This window comes from Hesperophylax consimilis, chromosome 16 (assembly GCF_061612785.1).
Source record: "Hesperophylax consimilis isolate HC1 chromosome 16, BYU_Hcon_1.0, whole genome shotgun sequence".
Classification (NCBI taxonomy): Eukaryota; Metazoa; Arthropoda; class Insecta; order Trichoptera; family Limnephilidae; genus Hesperophylax; species Hesperophylax consimilis.
Window position 1 is genome coordinate 2,468,827 of NC_142851.1, and position 19,261 is coordinate 2,488,087.

Here is a 19,261-nt window from a genome sequence, read left to right on the forward strand (position 1 = left end):
CCAAGATGTATTCTACTCGCAGTATTTAATTAAAGCATCTGAAACATTTCTAGGCGACGAAATTTTCAAACACAAAACACATTATTTTGCATTACTACGTATGTCATCGCCTTAAGTGAATACCGTACAAAACCAAATACCAACTGTTCTATGTATTATTTTAAATTAATAAATTGCGAAATGACTCAACTTAATCAAATAGAATTTACTTGGGTATGTTGGGATTTGAAACAATTAACAATTAACAATCCGGATTGTTAGTCAATCGACTTTACCCGTCGACCACAGAGGCTGCCAATATTAATCTGTATTAGATAGTATTTTTACCTATGTGTAGTTTGTACAAAAGCATACTTTTAACCTTTCAGCCAATAACCGAATGTCGGCGGCCAAAAAGCAATACCAAGTGTTACAGACCGACCACAAGAAGAGGCGGGAGAGGAATGTGAAGTTGCTCGCCAAGCTGGAGAATGTGGAGAAGAAGGCGGCCTTCCTGCAAGCCAAGACGGATAGGATCAAGTCTCTGAAGGTGGCTAGCACACATTACTTATGTCCAGTGGCGGTTTTCTCTAAGGTGCATGTGTGCAGTGAACTCCCAAATAATGGCAAAAAACGTGAAATATAATATTACAACATTTTGAATAGCGCGCAGTTTAAATTCTTTACTCATAAATCCTCCCGCCTGTGAGAAAATCTTATCATAGGAGCGGAATCCAGAATGCACCTATAGACAGATAATTCTTATGGAATATTTCATGTGACCAATATTCTGTATCGTAGCCAAAATTTTCATATCTCGCACCAAAATATTCAAATTTGGCACGGCACACCTTCCACTAGCATTTACCATCTACAATGTCCACGCGACATTCAAATATTTATAAAATTCGTCAGATGTCACTTTCAAATAACATCATATTTACTTTTGACTTTTGAAATATTGGCATACAGAGCTCCGGGCCAAAAAGGCCCCTTTCTCTTTCATCATGGTTTTAAATATCAGTTGTAGGATTAATAGATTTTTTTTTGGTCGAGTTAGAAAATATTTTTGCTAGGTAACATGGGGGGAGATCATATTTGTCTGCGTCTCAGATGAAAGCAAAATACAGTAAAAATAAGAAAAGATTATTTAGAGGCACAAAATTTATGTATTAATGCATTTCCAAATATAGTAATAAATTTAAAAGATTTTTACGCGAACGGAAATCAAAAATTTATTTTTCTTGTCTAAACTTTGAGTGAACCCCCATTGAGAATAACCACGATCCACTAATGTTTATGTCTAGTCTGACAAACTACATAAGTAGTTTAGCAGGTTTGAATGTTAATAAATAAATAAAAAATAATAAAAAATAGTACATCCCAAGGAGGAATTTGGCATCCTCCATAAAGTTCTCTACTGGCTCCGATCCCCCAGCATTGCCTCCAGTCCTCAGGCTTTCCCGTCCTACTCCAATACTTTCTTCCTCTGAGCATGAACACTTCTTCTATGAGAACTTCATATTTGGGTTTCACTGAACAATGATTTTTTAAATCAAAATAACAGATTTGGATACATTAACTAATAATAATTTTTCTATTCCAGAGCATTTACAAGAATCAAGTCAACAGCCCCCGTCCTTCAGTCAGTGAATTATATTCACACAGTGGCAGAATACTCACTGAAAGAGTTCCAATAAATTTTGCCAATTCCCCTCACGACTACAGCCACAATCCTCTGCAATATTCTAATTACCGATATGAAAGAATATACAATGAACCCAATCCCATCTACACACACAAACCAATAACTCTGGATGATGCCATTGAAGAGATTTCAAGAAGATTTGTATTAGTACCAAAAACTCAAGGAGATGTTCTTTACCCCTTGCCGGATGAAAGAAAAACTAACGATAATGAAAGGCGCAGAGATCCTCATCCAAAACAAAGAAACTCCCATGAAAGTTATCCCCCAGAAGCTTATTATTATAACAGAGATAAGAACCCTCAGAACGGAGATGGGGAAAGACTGACGAAACCATCACCAAAATATTACAATGACTATGAAAGGGGAGAGCCTAAAATACTAAATGGAAATGCGATTCATCTAAAACAGACTGCAGAAGTTCAAAGTTCAAATGACGATTTGGACGATACAGAAGGAAGCGGAAGAAGTGGTAGAAGTGACATTTGCAATGAGAAATATTACAAAGATAAAGACGATTCCACTGAAAAGAACATGAAAGAAACATTAAATCCACTAGAACTTTTAATAAAAGAGAAACTCATTCCAGAACCTTTGAAAGGAATTGCAACAGCAGAAGAGAAATATTCAAAAGAAATAAGTGATACTAAAAAGGACAGAGTCAAAATTATCTCTCCACACACAGACAAAGGAGACACAGCAAAGATTGTAGAACAAGTGATTGCGCCATTAGGAAAAGAAGTCAAACAGGAGGAATTAGTCAACGATCCAGAAACTTCCAATTTGGAAGAAGAAAAAGAACAAATTGCGATACAGGATCACGAAATAAGTCAGACAACAAGCAGTGCGAAGTCTTTTGATTCAACAGAGAGAAGTGATGTTCCGCCTGATAAAACTGTTGAGCTAGATGATCAGCTCATTGAAAATGAGCCAAATGCACTGCATGTATCAAACGAACATATAAACAAAGAAAAATTTGAAACAAGTCTGGCTACGATAGAATCAAAGACCAATTATGATGAGGGATACGAGGCAACAGAACAAGGAGGGGAATACAGAGAAGAACAGCAACAAGTATATCCAGAAGTATATAATCCTGAGCAATATGTCACGGAAGGAGAGCAACAAGCAGAATATAATCCAAGCCAGGCAGATTACAATGTAGAACAATATGCAACCAATCCTGAAGAACAACCCGCTGAATATGATCCAAATCATCAATATGCTGAAGGATATCAAACTCAGGAAGGTGAAGGACAATACACGGAAAACATCACCCAAGAAGCCCCAGCAGAGTATGATGCAAACCAACAATATTATGATCAAAATGCTTATGTAGAAGATGCAGAGCAGCAGTATCCTTATGATCCTAACTATGTTGATCCAGCTGCAGAAGATCAAATTGCAGCTACAGAAGAATATTACGCAGAAAGTCAAATTTCAACAGCAGAACATTACGAAGAAGGTCAAATTCCACCAACAGAACAATATTACGCAGAAGGTCAAATTCCAGCAACAGAACAACATTACGCAGAAGGTCAAATTCCAGCAACAGAACAATATTACGCTGAAGGTGAAATCAGCAAGGCAACAAACTCATATCGAGAAGTTGATCCAAACTATGCGGAAGACGGGTCAAACAACTATCCCGCAGAATACCCACAGGAAGGATCTCAAGTAGATGATAGCAACGTACAGCAGATATATGATGGAACACAAGGACATGAAGAAAGTCAAGTAGCAGCTGAAATGACATATGAAGGAGACCATATCCAAGGAAGCGAAATAACGCTAGATCAATCCCAAGAAACAGAAGGCGCTGTTTATCCGAATGCCGAAACTTCCGAAGATACAAATCTCGGACAGACAGACGATGGGACCGAGCCCAACCAGTACGAACAGAATCTAGGACAGGATACCTCTCAGTATTATGATGAAACCATCACAGGAGATCCACAGCCACACACCGAGGAACAAACTCCCGCAGCTCAGCCGTTGAAGATATTAGAGTCTGATACAGAACCCGATGTGTCCAAAATAGAGGAAGCCAGTAAACAAGAGAGTGATTTTGATTTTTCAGTAGCTCAGTAAAGATTTTTTTTCATAGAAAGCAACAACATTGTGGTTTGACATCACATCATGTTACATGAAACAAAGGTAAATATTTATTTCGTAGGGATATTAAATTAATTTATCAGTCTCAACAAATAAAAAAAATGTTTTAACCCTTTTATTTTCCAAGGCAATTGCCTGGATTCATTAAATTAATATAAAATTGACACAATTTCTAAACCAAATAATATTTTCAATTGAAATTTTCAAAGAAATCATATATGACATTTGATCATCAAAAATATAATTGCTTTGATTACATCACAATTTCATCACATTTCAAAGCTGAATATAAAAACCTGATATTAATTCAGTAAATAGCATTCAATATTCAATATTTGAAAATTCCAAGTAAAAGATAACATGTTTATTCATATCATATAGTTATATAATAAATAATAATATATATTTGCCATGCCCGCAATTTTACAATCGCTGGATGTGTGAAATCTGATCGCGTAAATTGAACAGTGCCGCCTAAGGTCGAAGGCGCACACTCAATAACTCATATGTTTAATTGCTTCTTATCAAAAAAAGAAAAAAAGAGTCTTTTGCGGTTGTCTCGCCTAATTGAAGAGCCCATTCCACTTATGAATCATAGTATTTCACGCTGATAACAAACCCGTGTAATGCCGTTTCCCGCCTAAAACCGACAGTCGACAAAAACGGCATTTGCCGTGTCCCGCAGTTGACCGACAGTCCGCGAAAAACGGCAAAGGCCGTGTCCCGATGACAATGTGTTAATTACTACAAGAAATAACTATTTATGTGGTAGTAGATGGTAAAAGATGTTTTAAAAGTTCCATTTTTTCTCAATCGAAGGTTAGGAAATACGCACAAATTATTATAATCACCTAAACTAAACCCTAAAAACCTATTTTGTGCATGTTTACTTACCCCTACATAAATAGCCGACTCCATTAGATATATAAGTTGAAAACAAGTGTTGTTTTTTTAAATAGCCTTTGCATGCAGCGGAATTCCACAAGTTTACCAAAACTTTTTGTAGTTAATTGTTTTGTAGTTTGTGGGAAATAAACTTCATACAAATTGTACAAAGATTTTAGGAAAACTTTTCAATGTCGACTATCCCACTTACAGTGGTTCAACACAGTGGTGAGTGTTACAGTTACATACAAAACTGTTGCATATGAATTATTATAAATATTCAGATAAACTTGAAATGGACCGTAAACAATAATTTAATAAACACGAATTATGAATAAACAATACTTTCTTCACAATGAACAACAAAAACAACAATCAAGCTCTGAAGACAACCCCATAAATAAACCACTCTCGACAATCCTTTTCTTTTTTCATGCTCAAAACAAAAGAACTCGGTTTTCACATTATCTATTCCATTTTTCAAATATATACAAAGTTTCAAGCTAATTAGTGCTGGTTAGGAAAAGTAAGTACTGTGAATAAATGACATGCTGGTAGGAACCAAACATATTCTGATTTCGAAATCCAACAATGAGTTTAGGTTTATAGTGAGTTTTATTCGTACATAATCTGATTTGATTGATTCTGCGTTTGATTGATTCAACTGCAGGGTGGACGTCAAATAATATTATATAGTTTATATTTATACACTAATTATAGTAAAATAAAAAATATTTATCTCTTGTTATATGTAATATTCTAGTCAACAAAATGTATGTATGTACATCATAAAAAAAAATAGAAATGATGTAAAAATAAAACACAATGCAAATAACAATATTTCGCACATTTATTCAGATGTACTATAAAAACTATACAAGTCCATTATTACACACGTATTCTCCATAATTTACAATAAATCACATGTCTACAACAACATTAGTATCATAAAGTAAAATGGGGTAATCAAACTACCACTACAAACTATTATTAAAGGTATACCACTGATAGATCCTCTGTAGCCCCTCCCCACTGTAGAGACAAAACATATTATGGCACGTTTGCAAAATGTGATGAGCGATCGCTAACCATAATGTGTCAAAATTTTCTTCCTTTGAATGAGAAGAATGTAATATTTCAAAGCCAAAGGCCGCCCGCAGACGAGCCTTTAGTTGCGGCGACAGTTGGAAACTATTCCGAAATTCATATACACGAATTCCAAATGGGTCACGTCGCTTGTTTGGGCAACTCCGTAATGGATTTTTATGTCCACAACTGTTGCCGTAACTAAAGTCTCTCAAATGTGGGTTGCCAAAGTGAGTAGCTCGGTGTTGCCGTAGCAATTAAAAACTTTAGTAGCATTTGAATAAATTTCTAGAGTAATACGCTAAACTGTAAGTATGTTTCTGTATCTGTTTGTACATAAAGACCAAAATAGGAAGTAATATTTGTAGTATCCTTGGAGATGAATTTTCACAAAAACGGTTCTATAAAAATTATCCAATTATTATTATTGTGGGTGTGTCTCATGAGCCTTAAGTACAATTTTCACTTCCTTCTGTCTGGGGCCTAGGAGTCAAAAGTTTTTTAATGTAAACTGGCGACATCAGTTTTCTTTCTATTCAGTATAGAACACTCTTCAAGGGATCTGTTCAGTGCCTCTCCCTCTATCTCATGAAAGGGGCATGTGTTAAAAAGAGAGATAACAACGGAACTCTCAGCGGCAGGCCAGCATGAACAGATTAGTGTGTGGCGGTGGTCTGCGGGGGATCCAGGGGGTAGAGGGGCATCCTGCTGAGCTCTTCGGCCTGCTCAGGGAACAGGGCCTCCTTCTCCATCTTAAAGAAGTTCTCTTCCCGTTGCTGGCGTTCGCTGCCGTTGCCCCAGTGGTAGATCCGCGTCCTCACATTGATGGATTCTGTTTTATTTATCTGAAAAAACCACAAACACAACTTATTACAGTCATTGTACTACAGAAATGAGATTAAGATTCTAACTTGGGGCAATAATTCGTGTTGCGCTTCCGATTTCTTTAGTCAAAGTTTCGGACAGACTTGCAGTATCCATAGTGAGGACGCAGAGCATAGTAAAAAGTCTACAGTGAAGTAAAAATCTAAAACAACCTAAACATTGTGTCAATGAAACAACTATAAAATTCTAAATTCCAAAGTGGTACTTCTTTACATTCATAAATGTGAAGATAGACTCAAGGAACTAAGATTACCAATGTAAAAAAGAAAGAAGAGAAAGGGGTGACTTGACTGAGATTATCAAAATTTTATCTGGACGTTATAGTTGCCCTGACATCCAAGAAATCATCAAAATCAACAAAAATATAAATCTCCCTGGACACAGACATTAATAAAACACCTATTAAATTAATGAAACACTTCCTTGCAAATACAGTAGTGGACGCTTAGAACAAACTTCCACAACATGTCATCAATGCTACTATGTAATATAAACCAATTTAAAACTTTTATAGTGATTTGTTTTTGGGGTATTATGTCGTGTTGCGCTACCTCCTTCTTTAGCCAACGTTTCGGACAGCATTGCAGTGTACATCATCAGGGCAGATGTGTAATCATCTGTACATCTGATTACAGTGTCCAAGATTACACATCTGCCCTGATGATGGACACTGCAATGCTGTCCGAAACGTTGGCTAAGGCGCAACACGGCATAATACCCCAAAAACAAATCATTATAATACTTTTGGCCATGAAAATCTCAAATCATACCAATTTAAAACTTGTTTAGATTTGTGTTTGGAGAGAAGAAAGGATTAACTTTTTAAAATTTAAAACAACTCAATTACTGTTAAACTTATTGTGAAATCAGTTATGAGCGCATCAGCAGAATGCTGCCACCTCATTAAATAATAATGAATACAAAAAACAGGAAATAATAACAAATATATTAACACTAGATCTTAGGGTCAAAAAAATATCCAACTAGCAACTACGAATACAACATTTGGACAAAAAATATTCTTATACGATGGTACTAAATCAATGGACTAATTGTGCAATAGAAAAATAGCTAAACAATAAAAAAATTATAAGATGAAAAAAAGGCGATTAATTATTCTCACCGTAATTTTTATGAGAAATTCCTTATGATTGAGGCTGAGATCGGGCCCCCGAATCTCCCCGGGGGGCATGGTGATGGCGTGGTCAGGCACCTCCCAGCCCCCCTTGCGCAGCGAGCACCGCACGTGCCACAGCTCCAGCACCCACGGCTCCTTGATATTCATGCTGATGAAGAGGGTGTAGCGCGAAAGGAGGTCCAGGGTCTGAATTCACAAAATCACACCATCAAGAATTTATTCTACAACAGTCTAAACTTAACTGCTTTTCAAAATAGTTACCAGAATTACCATTTCTCATGGACCTAATAAGCGTTGGACGGAACTATTCGAGAAAAATTTGAAGCCGCGGGATGAGGGGGAAGATGTATGAAAAAAGACAAAATCTACTTAATTTTGTAATGACATACATTCCCTGTCTCATCAAATACCCCAAACAAATCATAAGCCGTTAATAATTGCATTAACAATACAAATAGTTCATTTTATAGAAATTTGTAAAAAAATCATCTTTAAAGTTTGACATACAAGATGGCTGCCTGGCAATTTCCCCTCACCCTAGATTTAACTTCAATTCATACATAATCGCACTAATACTCTGTCCGGGACTTTTTAGGTTAGGAAGTTTAGTTTGACTAGGAAATGTCTATAGATAATAAAAAAAAATTAACATGTAAAGATTAATTTTTAGAAAATAATTTAAAATGGCGTCTACACGCAGAATACACATACAAAAAATTATCTGGAATATTCCATGAGAGAAACATTAGTGACATCTTCTGGTATATGACAACAACTAATCATAATAGCTGATTGCGGGAAGTTCAAAATGAATTCATAAAATCACCTACCTTCAGGTACCCAAATCTGGGTAGCTATCGCTCAAGGGCATTAGCGGTGCTACCCAAATTTGGGTATGAGGTAAAGAAACCGATGTCCGACGGTGCTATCTATATTTACGTTCATAGTTTCACTTGTTGAGGCTCACAAATGGAAAAAGTAATCTCACCCTCTCGACGAAGGTGGAGCTGAAGGCCTTGGTGGGTATGAGTTCTCTGGGAGTGGCGGAGTCCACCTTGTACTTGGTGAGATTCTCCGGAGAGCAGTACATGGCGCGCCCCGGCAGCAGGAACTCCAGGTACGCCTTCCGCGGCTTCATCTCTACCACGTCGCCCGCATTACCCAAGCCTGGACAAAATATGTACATTAGAAAAAAACTTACATTTTCATCGCAAATCATATGAATAAGTCTTCTCCGTGAAGCCTAACCACACAAAAATAAAAATAAATTGCAGAGCGATAGATTTTCAGGAGTACGTTTTTAGATTCTTCCAAAAATCCGAAAAACTTTAATAATAAAACATATAAACTGATTTTTGGTTTAAAGCCAATGAATGTGCCTTTATTTCACCATTTACCTCATATTTTCAGGTTTTATAGAAAAAAAAATTAAAATTGTAGAATTTATAAATGCGTGAATTCTGAAGAAGTTAACGAAATTACCCTAGCTTGTACTTATTTGGGGCAGTATTATATATTATTATTTGTGCAGTCTACTGGAAATGTTTATAGTCACAAACATTTCAAAGGCAATTTTTAACTTAGTCACGTAAATTGATGTTCAATTTTTAGAAAGCAATTTAAAACATTTACACAGAGACTTCACGTATATGTTTTTTTTTAAATGTAGAATACTCGATGAGATGAATATTAGAAACATCTTTTGGTATTCCATAGAAGTTTAATCAAGCTAGCGACTATACATATTAACTGATAGCGGGAAGCTCAAAATAAACTCACTTTAATTTTTAAAAATCATCTACGAGTGGTTAATAACAACGTTATTAATTTTGAATTATAAAATAATAAATGGAGTTCTACAAATAAAACACAAAAACAATTAATTTTCATTACATTTTTCCAGAACACTCGTAAAATAAAATGTTTGGACGGGCACTAAAATAAAGCTCTAAATGTCACTTTTTATCACTCTAGAACAAGAAATATTACAAATAATTTAACTTCTATATTTACTTCTTCAATTCTAAGATTTAAAAAAATAATAATTATATGAAATACATACTGCAGCTTTAAGTAAAACGTTTGAAGATGCCTTCGCTGCCTTGCTACCTGCGTCTATTACAGACATTTTTACTAAAAATCCTTCCGTAATATCAGAGTAAATAATATAAAGAACCACCTAAAGGAATTTAAAACACTTCAGTGTTTCTAATTTTTACTGTAATTCACTCAAAGTATTTGTTTTTTTTTATTCTGTTCGTGAAAATAAATATATTAAACTGTGGTTATCGTGGTGTATAAATGAAAGATCTCTCCAACTCAAGGTATAGCGTTTATTGATTAGTTGAAAGCTGATTTACAATCAAAATACTTCACGTTTATTTATGCACAAATACTATGGAACGTTCGCGAAACTGGGTCGTAGTACAATAGGTAGGTGCAGCCGACCATAGTAAATACTGAACACTAATAATATGCTCGCTGCGTCGGGCTTATTTATATTGTTCGGCCGGTGGCGACAGCAGGTAGTTAAATGGCAACTAAATCGAGACCACTCGCTCGGTCTGGCCCTTTCCCGAAGTTTCGACGGCGTGGCAATTATGCCTAGGCCGTAGACTCGAACCTTCTGGCGAGTTCTCGTAATGTGAAAGACGGACTTGCGATATTATTGTTGTCAATAGACAAGTAGGTGCTTGCAGTACGTAGGTTGCTTTGTTTACGATGCGATTTGGACTGCAGGTACATAATTCGGGAGTAGGTACTAAGTAGGTCGAGCGGTTTATTATTAATTAGTTAATCTAGATTTTTCTCTACGCAACAAAACCATGCAATGTTTTATATAAAATACTGTATTTTACGATAGCCGTAACTAAAAAGAGTGTTGAAACAGAAAAGTTACCTATTTTTAAATCACCCATACAAGATTTTTTTTACTAAATATCCGAGTACATCTTCTCTAGAAGAACCAAAAAGTGAGTTTATAAACCCCTCATATTAAAGCCAGAAACACATTACTCTGTACGCATCCATGCTTATCTACGGCAGGAAAGGGGGTCAGATCAATAAGGGAGCTGCCACAGAATGTCATTTCTTTCTAAGGGATCTGTCACCTTGACAGCTTTGTGATCACGGCGCTCCCTAAATTGATCTGACCACCAAGGGGGTATTATTATCTAAACTGATAAGTGGTTGCATCATTTTCAAATAACATATGACTACCAGATCCCGGCATATCATCGTCACCACGCCCTCACTTATAACACATCATCTGTCAGGTGTGACAGATCTGTATGGGATTGCATGGCGAGCGATATGGTGTTATAAAAAACGCTTTGATGTATATAGTGTAATGTATAAACAAAGGATGGGTCCCTGACCCAACAGGACATGGGGAAGAAGATCCGCTCCAGCCCCGTCATCGCGTCGTGCCACTATTTATGGGTACTGTTTGACACACTTAACTTTGTAGGTATCTAAAGGACGATGCAGCACCGCCGATCACAAATGAAGTGTGTCACGCTGTAAGCAAAGTTCTCACCGGCAACATACTGCCTCAGCAGGATACTGACGTTCTTCTGGGGCTTGGTGAAATTCTCATCTATCATATCGTAGATAAAGTGTCTGTGTTTCATCTTCTCTGGGAAAGAGCCCTTCTTGGTCAGTTCCGGTGGATTTCTTCGCTTTAATATGAATGTGTTCTGAAAAAAATATGCACTGTTGATTTACATAAAATAAGTATTTTGATAAAAATTATTGAAAATAATAATAAATGAAACAGGAGAAGGCACAGAACATTTAAAAAAGATTAGGTTGCGACTCTGTGTCTTTTTCCGTGAGAACAGTTTGTATTTTGTAGATGTATACGTGTAATTGACTTAGCGTAGTGAAGTTTTGTTTTAACTCAGACTACTGAAGCATTTTGCATTTCGTCTTTCTGTAAATTTGTTTGTTTACGATCTGGTAAAAGATGGTAAATTTTGCATCAGCACACAGCGGGTTAATGGTTCAGTAAGTATTATTTTTCAAACACGATTGATCATTGAATCGTCGTGTTAAGTAGGTAGGTATTTTAAGTACCTACTTACAATCTTATGATTCCATAAAAAAAATTGGTTTTCATTTATTAAATAAGAGAATATTGAAAATTAGAAACGTAAGTTTTTGGACGCCAGGTCTAGTGTTTACAGAACTACTAGTTTAATTTTAGACTACATGGTATCCCGGTCGATTCCCGAAACACGTCAAGTTAATCAATTAACAGTTGTTTATACAAAGTTTTCACAAAGAAAACGAACCCTTCGTCTATGTATCCCGCAGCCAAGTGGGGGAGAGGTAGTACCCAAAATTACTATCGTCCTTATATTAGCATACTTGACATATCATTTTATTATTTTACGTATTTCTACGCAAATACATAAGTTACCATTAATAATTGACTGGAATAATTGGGATTTCTGAAGTAAAAGTCCATAAGACAGAAAAATGCATGGGGTCGTCAGAAGACACTCTTGGTTACAGTTTTGTTTGGCATCTTAGCCTGTCAAGAGTTAATGTGATCCATAATATTATTAAAATTTTAAATACTAGGGTGGACATTAACCACTTAATGCTTTTGAACGAGCGGTGTTCGCAGACGGCATATAAACAAACGAACTGCGCTCGCCACTGGACGCTCGTACCTAGAGGTTTGTGCAAATCTTTTCCACTGTTTCAACTTATTGAAAACTTCACAAAAATATTTTGTAAGCATTATATTTCAATAATTACTGATTCATTGAATTTTTTACGACTTTTGCTATTATTTATATATTTACATTGATTACAATTTTCGTATTGCATTTTTTACTATTATTGAATATGATTTATATATTTACGATTAGACCTACAAAAAGATGTGTGGTCTGCTGTTCCAAGCGAGATAACTCAGGAAAACATTTCTAAAGGGAGAGTCATTATTGGTGTGCAAATTGTTAAGTTGGTCTCTGTTTGGAGCCGTGTTTCGAAATATACCACACAAAATCAAAATTTTAATTTTATTATTATAAATTCCGATTTTATGTCCGGGTTAAATCTTCCCCATAGGAAAAACTAAACCCTTCCACACACTTTTCCACAAATGATCATCTAGTCAATCAACATTGTGCAACAAGTGCATTATATAAGCAAAATAAATACAAAACAATACAAGAACAACACGTCAACTCACAAGAGATCAAATGGGAAAATAATTCACTGACTCCAGATATTTTCATATCAGAGGGTTCGGCTTGGTAGAACTCCTAACAGGGCCTATAAATCCTACCGATCCCTCAACATAAATATTTAAAAAATCTTTCCTTATCCTACATTTATTCAAAATGACCGACTTTTGCATCTTTATTATTATAATCTTGTTGAAATGTTATTAAATTATCAGAATGTTGAATTACGTAATTGAAATTTTTATTGCAATATTTTCCACCGCCCTGAATGCAAAAAGTTGTGTCATATAGTAATTAAGGTGAATCTAAAGGTTTTATCTAAAAAATATTCATAATAAGCGAGGCCAGCGCGATCGAAATTTTACCAGGTATGGCAACACTTTTTATTTTTTGGTTGGCACTGCTGAAATGTTAAAAATATAAAATAGTTGTTAATTTGATACTTTTTTAATTCATAGTTGATAAATAAAACATGGTTTCCATGTATCGCATACGAAATTTCAAGACCCTATAACTCAGTTAATAGTGCCGACCCCCACCTAATTCTTACAGATTCGGATTCCCCAGCCCTAAATTAGTCTTAATCAAGTTCAATTTCGGTTATTCGAGTGACTCCCCTAAACCGAATTTACCCAGATTTTTTATTGTTTTTATTTTTTATTATAGTGAGTCTTGCTATATTTTATTGAATATGGTTAAGTTTTTTTACATTTTTTATTATTCTGTTTTGTTTTTTTTTTTAACTGGTCAATTTTAAATTATGTTAACTCTTTAAATAAAAAATAAAATAACCTGATGTTTTTAGTTTTATTTTTGTTAAAAAAAAACGAGTATTAAGTGGTTAAAACAACCTATGTTTCGTGTTGTGTAGTTTAAAACGTATACTTCCATGTAGAATGTTATAGCTGATCTCCTATTGAAACATTTTACGTAAAAAATAACGATTAACATAAGGTTTTGTATAAATAAGAAGGAACATCGCCTTCTTCCACTCACTCTGGTTTGTTGCGATCCAAGGCCTTGATTTACCAAGCTTTTGACAGGATGAGAAAAATTTAGGTTTCTGAACATTATGTACTAATTTTTATCTGATAGTTATTTGAGAAAATGTACTTGTTTATCGTTTTAATATGTAGAAGAAAATATTCAGATCGCCGCAAATGACAGCTGACATAACCTAAAATACTAACCAGAGATAAATGATAATAACCATAGACAACTCACATACTATCATAAATAAACCAATCACCATACTACCAACGACAATTAATTATATCTGACTTGCCAATGTGCTAAAAATTACAAAGTAGGAGCCACATAAAATTAAAATATCATAATACTTTTGGTTAGAAAATTCTCATTCATTTATTCAAATTTCTTAAAAATACTTTACTTTATCAATCAAATACAAATCATTGTGTTGCCCACTATTTATACCTAGAAAATGATTATCATTGGACTTGGACTTATTATTCAATGACGAAGTTCCTAAACAATCAGTTTAATGACTCTAGCATAAAGGCAAATTTGGATTTTCCTTTGAAACATTACTTGAAATGATTTTATTATGGTGGGGTGAAATGAAACTTAAAACTATACTGTAACTTCAGAGAGGATTTATTTATATATTCTTAATATTTATTTATTTTTTCTATACTTAATTGCCTACTCATTGCGGAGGATTACTTTAGTTCTTTTATGTTAATGTTGATTTATGGATTAATGGTTGGATTTTCAGGTCCGGCTAGGCTGACATGGCGTAGAATTTTTCCGCGTGTGAAACATATATTTTTCTCTAGCAACTGGCAATGTTAATGATTTTGACATTTGTTTGTACAATTTTTACGTCTACGTTGTCTACAAACTCTGCTAATAATTTATGTGGTTTATTTATGTTGATAATAATATTGTGTCGAACAAGTTTTTTATTAGATAAATGTTGTGACAACCTCAGTTAACACTCTTATCACACGAATTATTCTCTGTTAGAAACAACTTTCCTGTTTTCCTTTTCCATTCCCATTTTTGAAAAATTGAAGTTTCACCATGGTGAGGAAGTATAAAAAAAAGAAGTTGAAAGAACTCTCACAGGAAGACGTGAAGAAGGCAGTACACGAAGTTATGAATAAGAAGAAGACGCTACGGGCTGCGGCTAAGAAATATTCCATCAATACTTCTACATTGTATTACCGAATCGTCAAAGTTAAGGAATATGCCCTGTCGGAAGAGAAGGATACTGGCCCTTACAAGAGACGCGTCTTTACTCCCGATGAAGAAGCTATCTTGTCCCGCTATTTTGTAAATTACTCAAACATGAATTACGGCATTTCTTACACCCAGATGCGGATGCTGTCCTATGTGTACGCCAGGAGCTTGGACCGCCAAGTCCCGGCCAACTGGGAGACAGAAAACAGTGCGGGTCGGGATTGGCTGACGAACTTCTTAAATCGTGTCAGTAATAACTTCTCTGTAGTCAAGTCAAACCTCAACAGTCTGACTCCTGCACTACTCGAAGCTGATTTCTTCTGCAATATTTTCGAGCGCGCCTTGCAAGCTGATAGAATAACAGCTAGCAGAATTTATAATTTATGCGAAATTGAGATTTCTCTGGACGTGCCCGACCAGAATGAGGAGCAGGTGGAAGCTCAGAGTTTATCGATGACCATGTGCGCCGTAGCGAGCGCAGCGGCTGACCTGATTCCTCCCACCTTTGTGTTCCCCCTCAACACGATGGACCCCTCCCTGCTCCCCTACACTCCCCCGGGCTCACTTGGCATGACAAACCTCCCCTCCAGTGGAATCCTGACTGTCGACCACGTCATTCCGCTGTTAAAACATCTCCAAAACCACTCCAAGTGCTCCAAAGACAACCCAATTATACTCTTACTGGATAATGTAGTGAGTCAGTGTACGTGCACAATGGATATAACAGCTTACTGCGTGGATAATGGAATCAGATTGATATCATTTCCCCCCAACTGGGCTAAGTCTAAGCAACCCTTGAACTCCGATATAATGGATTCATTCACAACAATATTTGAGTCTAACAAGAAAGAAATTCATTCTGGCGGGCCGAGTCTTCTGCACGATCTCACCTCTCTAATCAGTTCTTCATATATCACAGCCTTTTCTAAGAGCAGTATTGCGTACGGATTCAAAAAGAGTCACATTTGGCCATTTAGAAAACAAGCCCTCAGGGATAGCTGTTTGAAGACAGAACAGTTAGAAAGTAAACCGCTGGGTGAGATAAATGATCCAAGTGACGACGAGGAACAGAAGATAGGATTGGAGAAAGATTTATTACGGGTCAAATGGAGAATGAGAAAACGGGATAGTTCAGTACACAACCCGGACAACCAATATGTTATAGTGATTTGTGCAGATGAGAAGAGTCAAAATGTTAAAATTGAACCCTGTTAAGATTATTGCTCCCAACAATGTGCATATAGTATTATATTCTCTTACATAATTATGCACACACACTTAGCCCGTCGTCCCACGGGTGGGTAAGCATTCGATATAAACCCAATACTACAAGACCCTGCGCACAAAATTGACTTCTGTAAATCATGCAAAGGTTTGCAGCGCAGTTCAGTGTGGAACTTTTCTGCGCAGGGTATTATGCTACGTAAACATACGCGAGCCGAACTGTCAAGATAACCTCAATGTATGGGGAAGGAACGAAGCATCCACAAATGGTGTGAAAAGCCGCTTGCAGTTGCTTCGTTCCTTTCCCGTAATTCTTAGCACCGCTCTCGTTTCAGTTCGCAAATGTATACGTACCATAACAACATTCGGTTAATGTCGATTGCTTACCGACCCATGGGATGATGGGCTTAGAATAAATTACTACCTATCTTACAATGGTGCAAAAGTCCTCGCTCGATAGTTTTGATGTGATTATTCCGCATTCTTGAGGAGTATGTACAGCGATCCATGGTTGGTCGATGTGTATGTACATATTCTGTTACTGTTTACTTCGCAAATATCAAAGTCACAATGGCAAGACACCATTTGCAAAAATGAAAGCATCTTCTGATAGAGCAATGACTTTTGCGCCACCTGTTATTATATTGCAACAGAATGTGAATAGCTTCACTGTTCATTAGAATGAGCCTTGTAGGATGGAGTAGATATTTTTTCAGTGAGAAATATACAAGTATTTATTATAAAGTTACAAAAGTTTTTTTTAATCATCGAATGATTACCTTGATAAGGCTGATGAACTTGAAATAATTGAAGGTGACCTTCAAATAGAAGTCTATTATGCAAAACAAAAATTCAACAGAAGGTAGAAACCGATTCTGCAATTCATTTTTGAAAACTTGGGGTTTAATTGATGCAAATTATTGTGTTTAGCTTTACAATATCGTCACCGTTCGGGCAAAATTTACCATATCAAAATATTTATATTTGATGTACATTAGAAAGCTAAAATATGTTACATAAACTTTAAAATAACAGTTTTAAAGTTTATTTAGTGGAAATTTCAAAGTTTAATTTACCCGCAAAATAGAAGCAATCAAATAAGATTTTTTTCTCTAAGATACAACTTCCCCGAATGGCGACAATATGTTAAACATCAAATCAAGCCCACGAGAAACTAAAATAAAAATTACTTTTGTTAAAGCTAACACGTAGACAACACCATACTTGATAAGGTGACATTTTTGTGTAACTAACCCAGTAGAGGTAATATCCGAAAGGAAAATGAACACACAAGGGCGACGCTAAAATTGTGCTTTGGCATAATTCGTCATTCGGGCCAGGTCCTTGCAGTACTGCAAGGACCTGGGCCCTAGGGGTTAAACCTGATATGTTCTTCAAACATTACACGTCAGGCTATTCGTAAACCTCCTTCATGGTCAGGTTGGGTCCAGCGATTCCAAGAGTGTGGACACTGCAAACCTCAATCACATACTTTAATTTGATGATATAATGTCTGGTGTATTTATTTTTTAATTAGTAGAGAATGTGCGAGATGGCACCCTAAGTGAAATTAGTTTGTTACTTTACAGAAGTTAACTTATTAGTTGACATCGAGCAGTCCTTTTCGGCATACAAGTTAATCCTCGGTTACAACAACCCAAAGTTTTTATTTTATTATTTGACGGCCGGCATAGTCCAGTGGTAACGCATTGGACTGCCATTCCGAAGGTCGCGGGTTCGAACCCGGCGTGCGCAAATAAATTTTATTTGATTAATTTGTGTTATTTCACAATTAATTAATTAAAATAATATATAGTATATTTGCGGCACGTTCCAGAGTGGAAGATACTACCAGTATCGCCCTGGTGTAAGACCACCATTCAGAATTGAAACTTTGCTCCAAATGGCTTTAGCCGTGTTTAGTGACTAGATCTGAATAGCCAGGTACTTCCCCACCTTCCTCTTTCCCTTCCCCACTTACCTTCAGCCTCACAACATCCCCCAATTGGGGATGCCATAGTCTCACTGGCCCCAGACGGGAGCAGTTGGGACTCTTGTGAGGTATTCACTATAAAAAAAAAAAAAAAAAAAAAACTATAGAACATTGAAAAAACAATTGTTGGTTACTGACTGGTGACGTGCACCCGGGAATATTCCCCGACCTGATATAAATTCCCCAACTTCGGGAATTTATTCGAAATGAGATTGTCTCTCGATATCTCAAATGACAAAGTTAGGAGCTAAGTAAACTTGGGTAAAATGTATACATATTATATCATGTGATGTCACACGTGACAATTCAGTAAAATAATTCATAATTCGAATAGCTGTACTGCTACGCCAGTCTTTGTATGTGCTGTGATATCACTAGCTTATCAGCCGGTCGTAAATATGAACACTTTGACGGTTTATATCTTCAGTACTATTCAATATTTTCCAAAAAAGATACTTTTGTAAATAAGATGAAATGTTGTAGGAGACAATTTTAAGGGAATTTCACAATTTAGATGAAAATTCCCGCAATATTAATCGATTCGGGAATATTTCCCAAAAATAAATTTACAGGAATTTACCCGTCAGTATTACTGAATATGTACATTTTCTTTTACCAACTATCCAATTAATGTTGTATTTGAGACTTGGGATAAGACGTTTGATTAAAGATTTTCAAGGAAATCAGAAATAAAGAGAGATCATATTACACTGCTCTAATATAGGTTGGCGGGGAGATGTGTATCTGACTAAAAAGTCATATTGAAAAGCAGTGCCAACTCCATAATACCAGAGCATAATATCGTCATTTGGGGAATACATTTCAGTTAAATCAAAAATAATACA

The 19,261-nt window shown here is 35.9% G+C and overlaps 2 protein-coding genes across 2 annotated transcripts; one reads left to right on the forward strand and one right to left on the reverse strand.

The window, feature by feature from the left end:
• The first annotated feature begins 378 nt into the window (after positions 1–378).
• On the forward strand, positions 379–3,863 carry LOC149416536 (uncharacterized). The gene is made up of 2 exons (XM_089641268.1): positions 379–529; positions 1,586–3,863. The coding sequence occupies exons 1-2, from the start codon at positions 380–382 to the stop codon at positions 3,773–3,775; spliced, it is 2,340 nt and encodes a 779-aa protein (XP_089497394.1). The 5' UTR covers position 379; the 3' UTR covers positions 3,776–3,863.
• Positions 3,864–5,516: 1,653 nt separating this feature from the next.
• Positions 5,517–14,201, reverse strand: mRpL9 (mitochondrial ribosomal protein L9). Its single transcript, XM_089641390.1, has 5 exons — positions 13,991–14,201; positions 11,332–11,491; positions 8,782–8,960; positions 7,779–7,979; positions 5,517–6,615 (listed from the first exon to the last, which is right to left on the reverse strand). Exons 1-5 carry the CDS (start codon positions 14,063–14,065, stop codon positions 6,427–6,429), a joined length of 804 nt encoding a protein of 267 aa, XP_089497516.1. The 5' UTR covers positions 14,066–14,201; the 3' UTR covers positions 5,517–6,426.
• Between the last annotated feature and the right edge of the window lie 5,060 nt (positions 14,202–19,261).

Bases quoted from the DNA above. Each gene is read 5' to 3' on its own strand.
- LOC149416536 (XM_089641268.1), top strand. From the start codon at position 380: ATGTCGGCGGCCAAAAAGCAATACCAAGTGTTACAGACCGACCACAAG. The intron at 530-1,585 runs GTGGCTAGCACA...TTTCTATTCCAG, and splicing joins ATAGGATCAAGTCTCTGAAG to AGCATTTACAAGAATCAAGT.
- mRpL9 (XM_089641390.1), bottom strand. From the start codon at position 14,065: ATGTTCAGAAACCTAAATTTTTCTCATCCTGTCAAAAGCTTGGTAAAT. The intron at 11,492-13,990 runs GTGAGTGGAAGA...TATTTTTTTCAG, and splicing joins TTGGATCGCAACAAACCAGA to AACACATTCATATTAAAGCG. The intron at 8,961-11,331 runs GTGAGAACTTTG...TATTTTGTCCAG, and splicing joins GCTGAGGCAGTATGTTGCCG to GCTTGGGTAATGCGGGCGAC.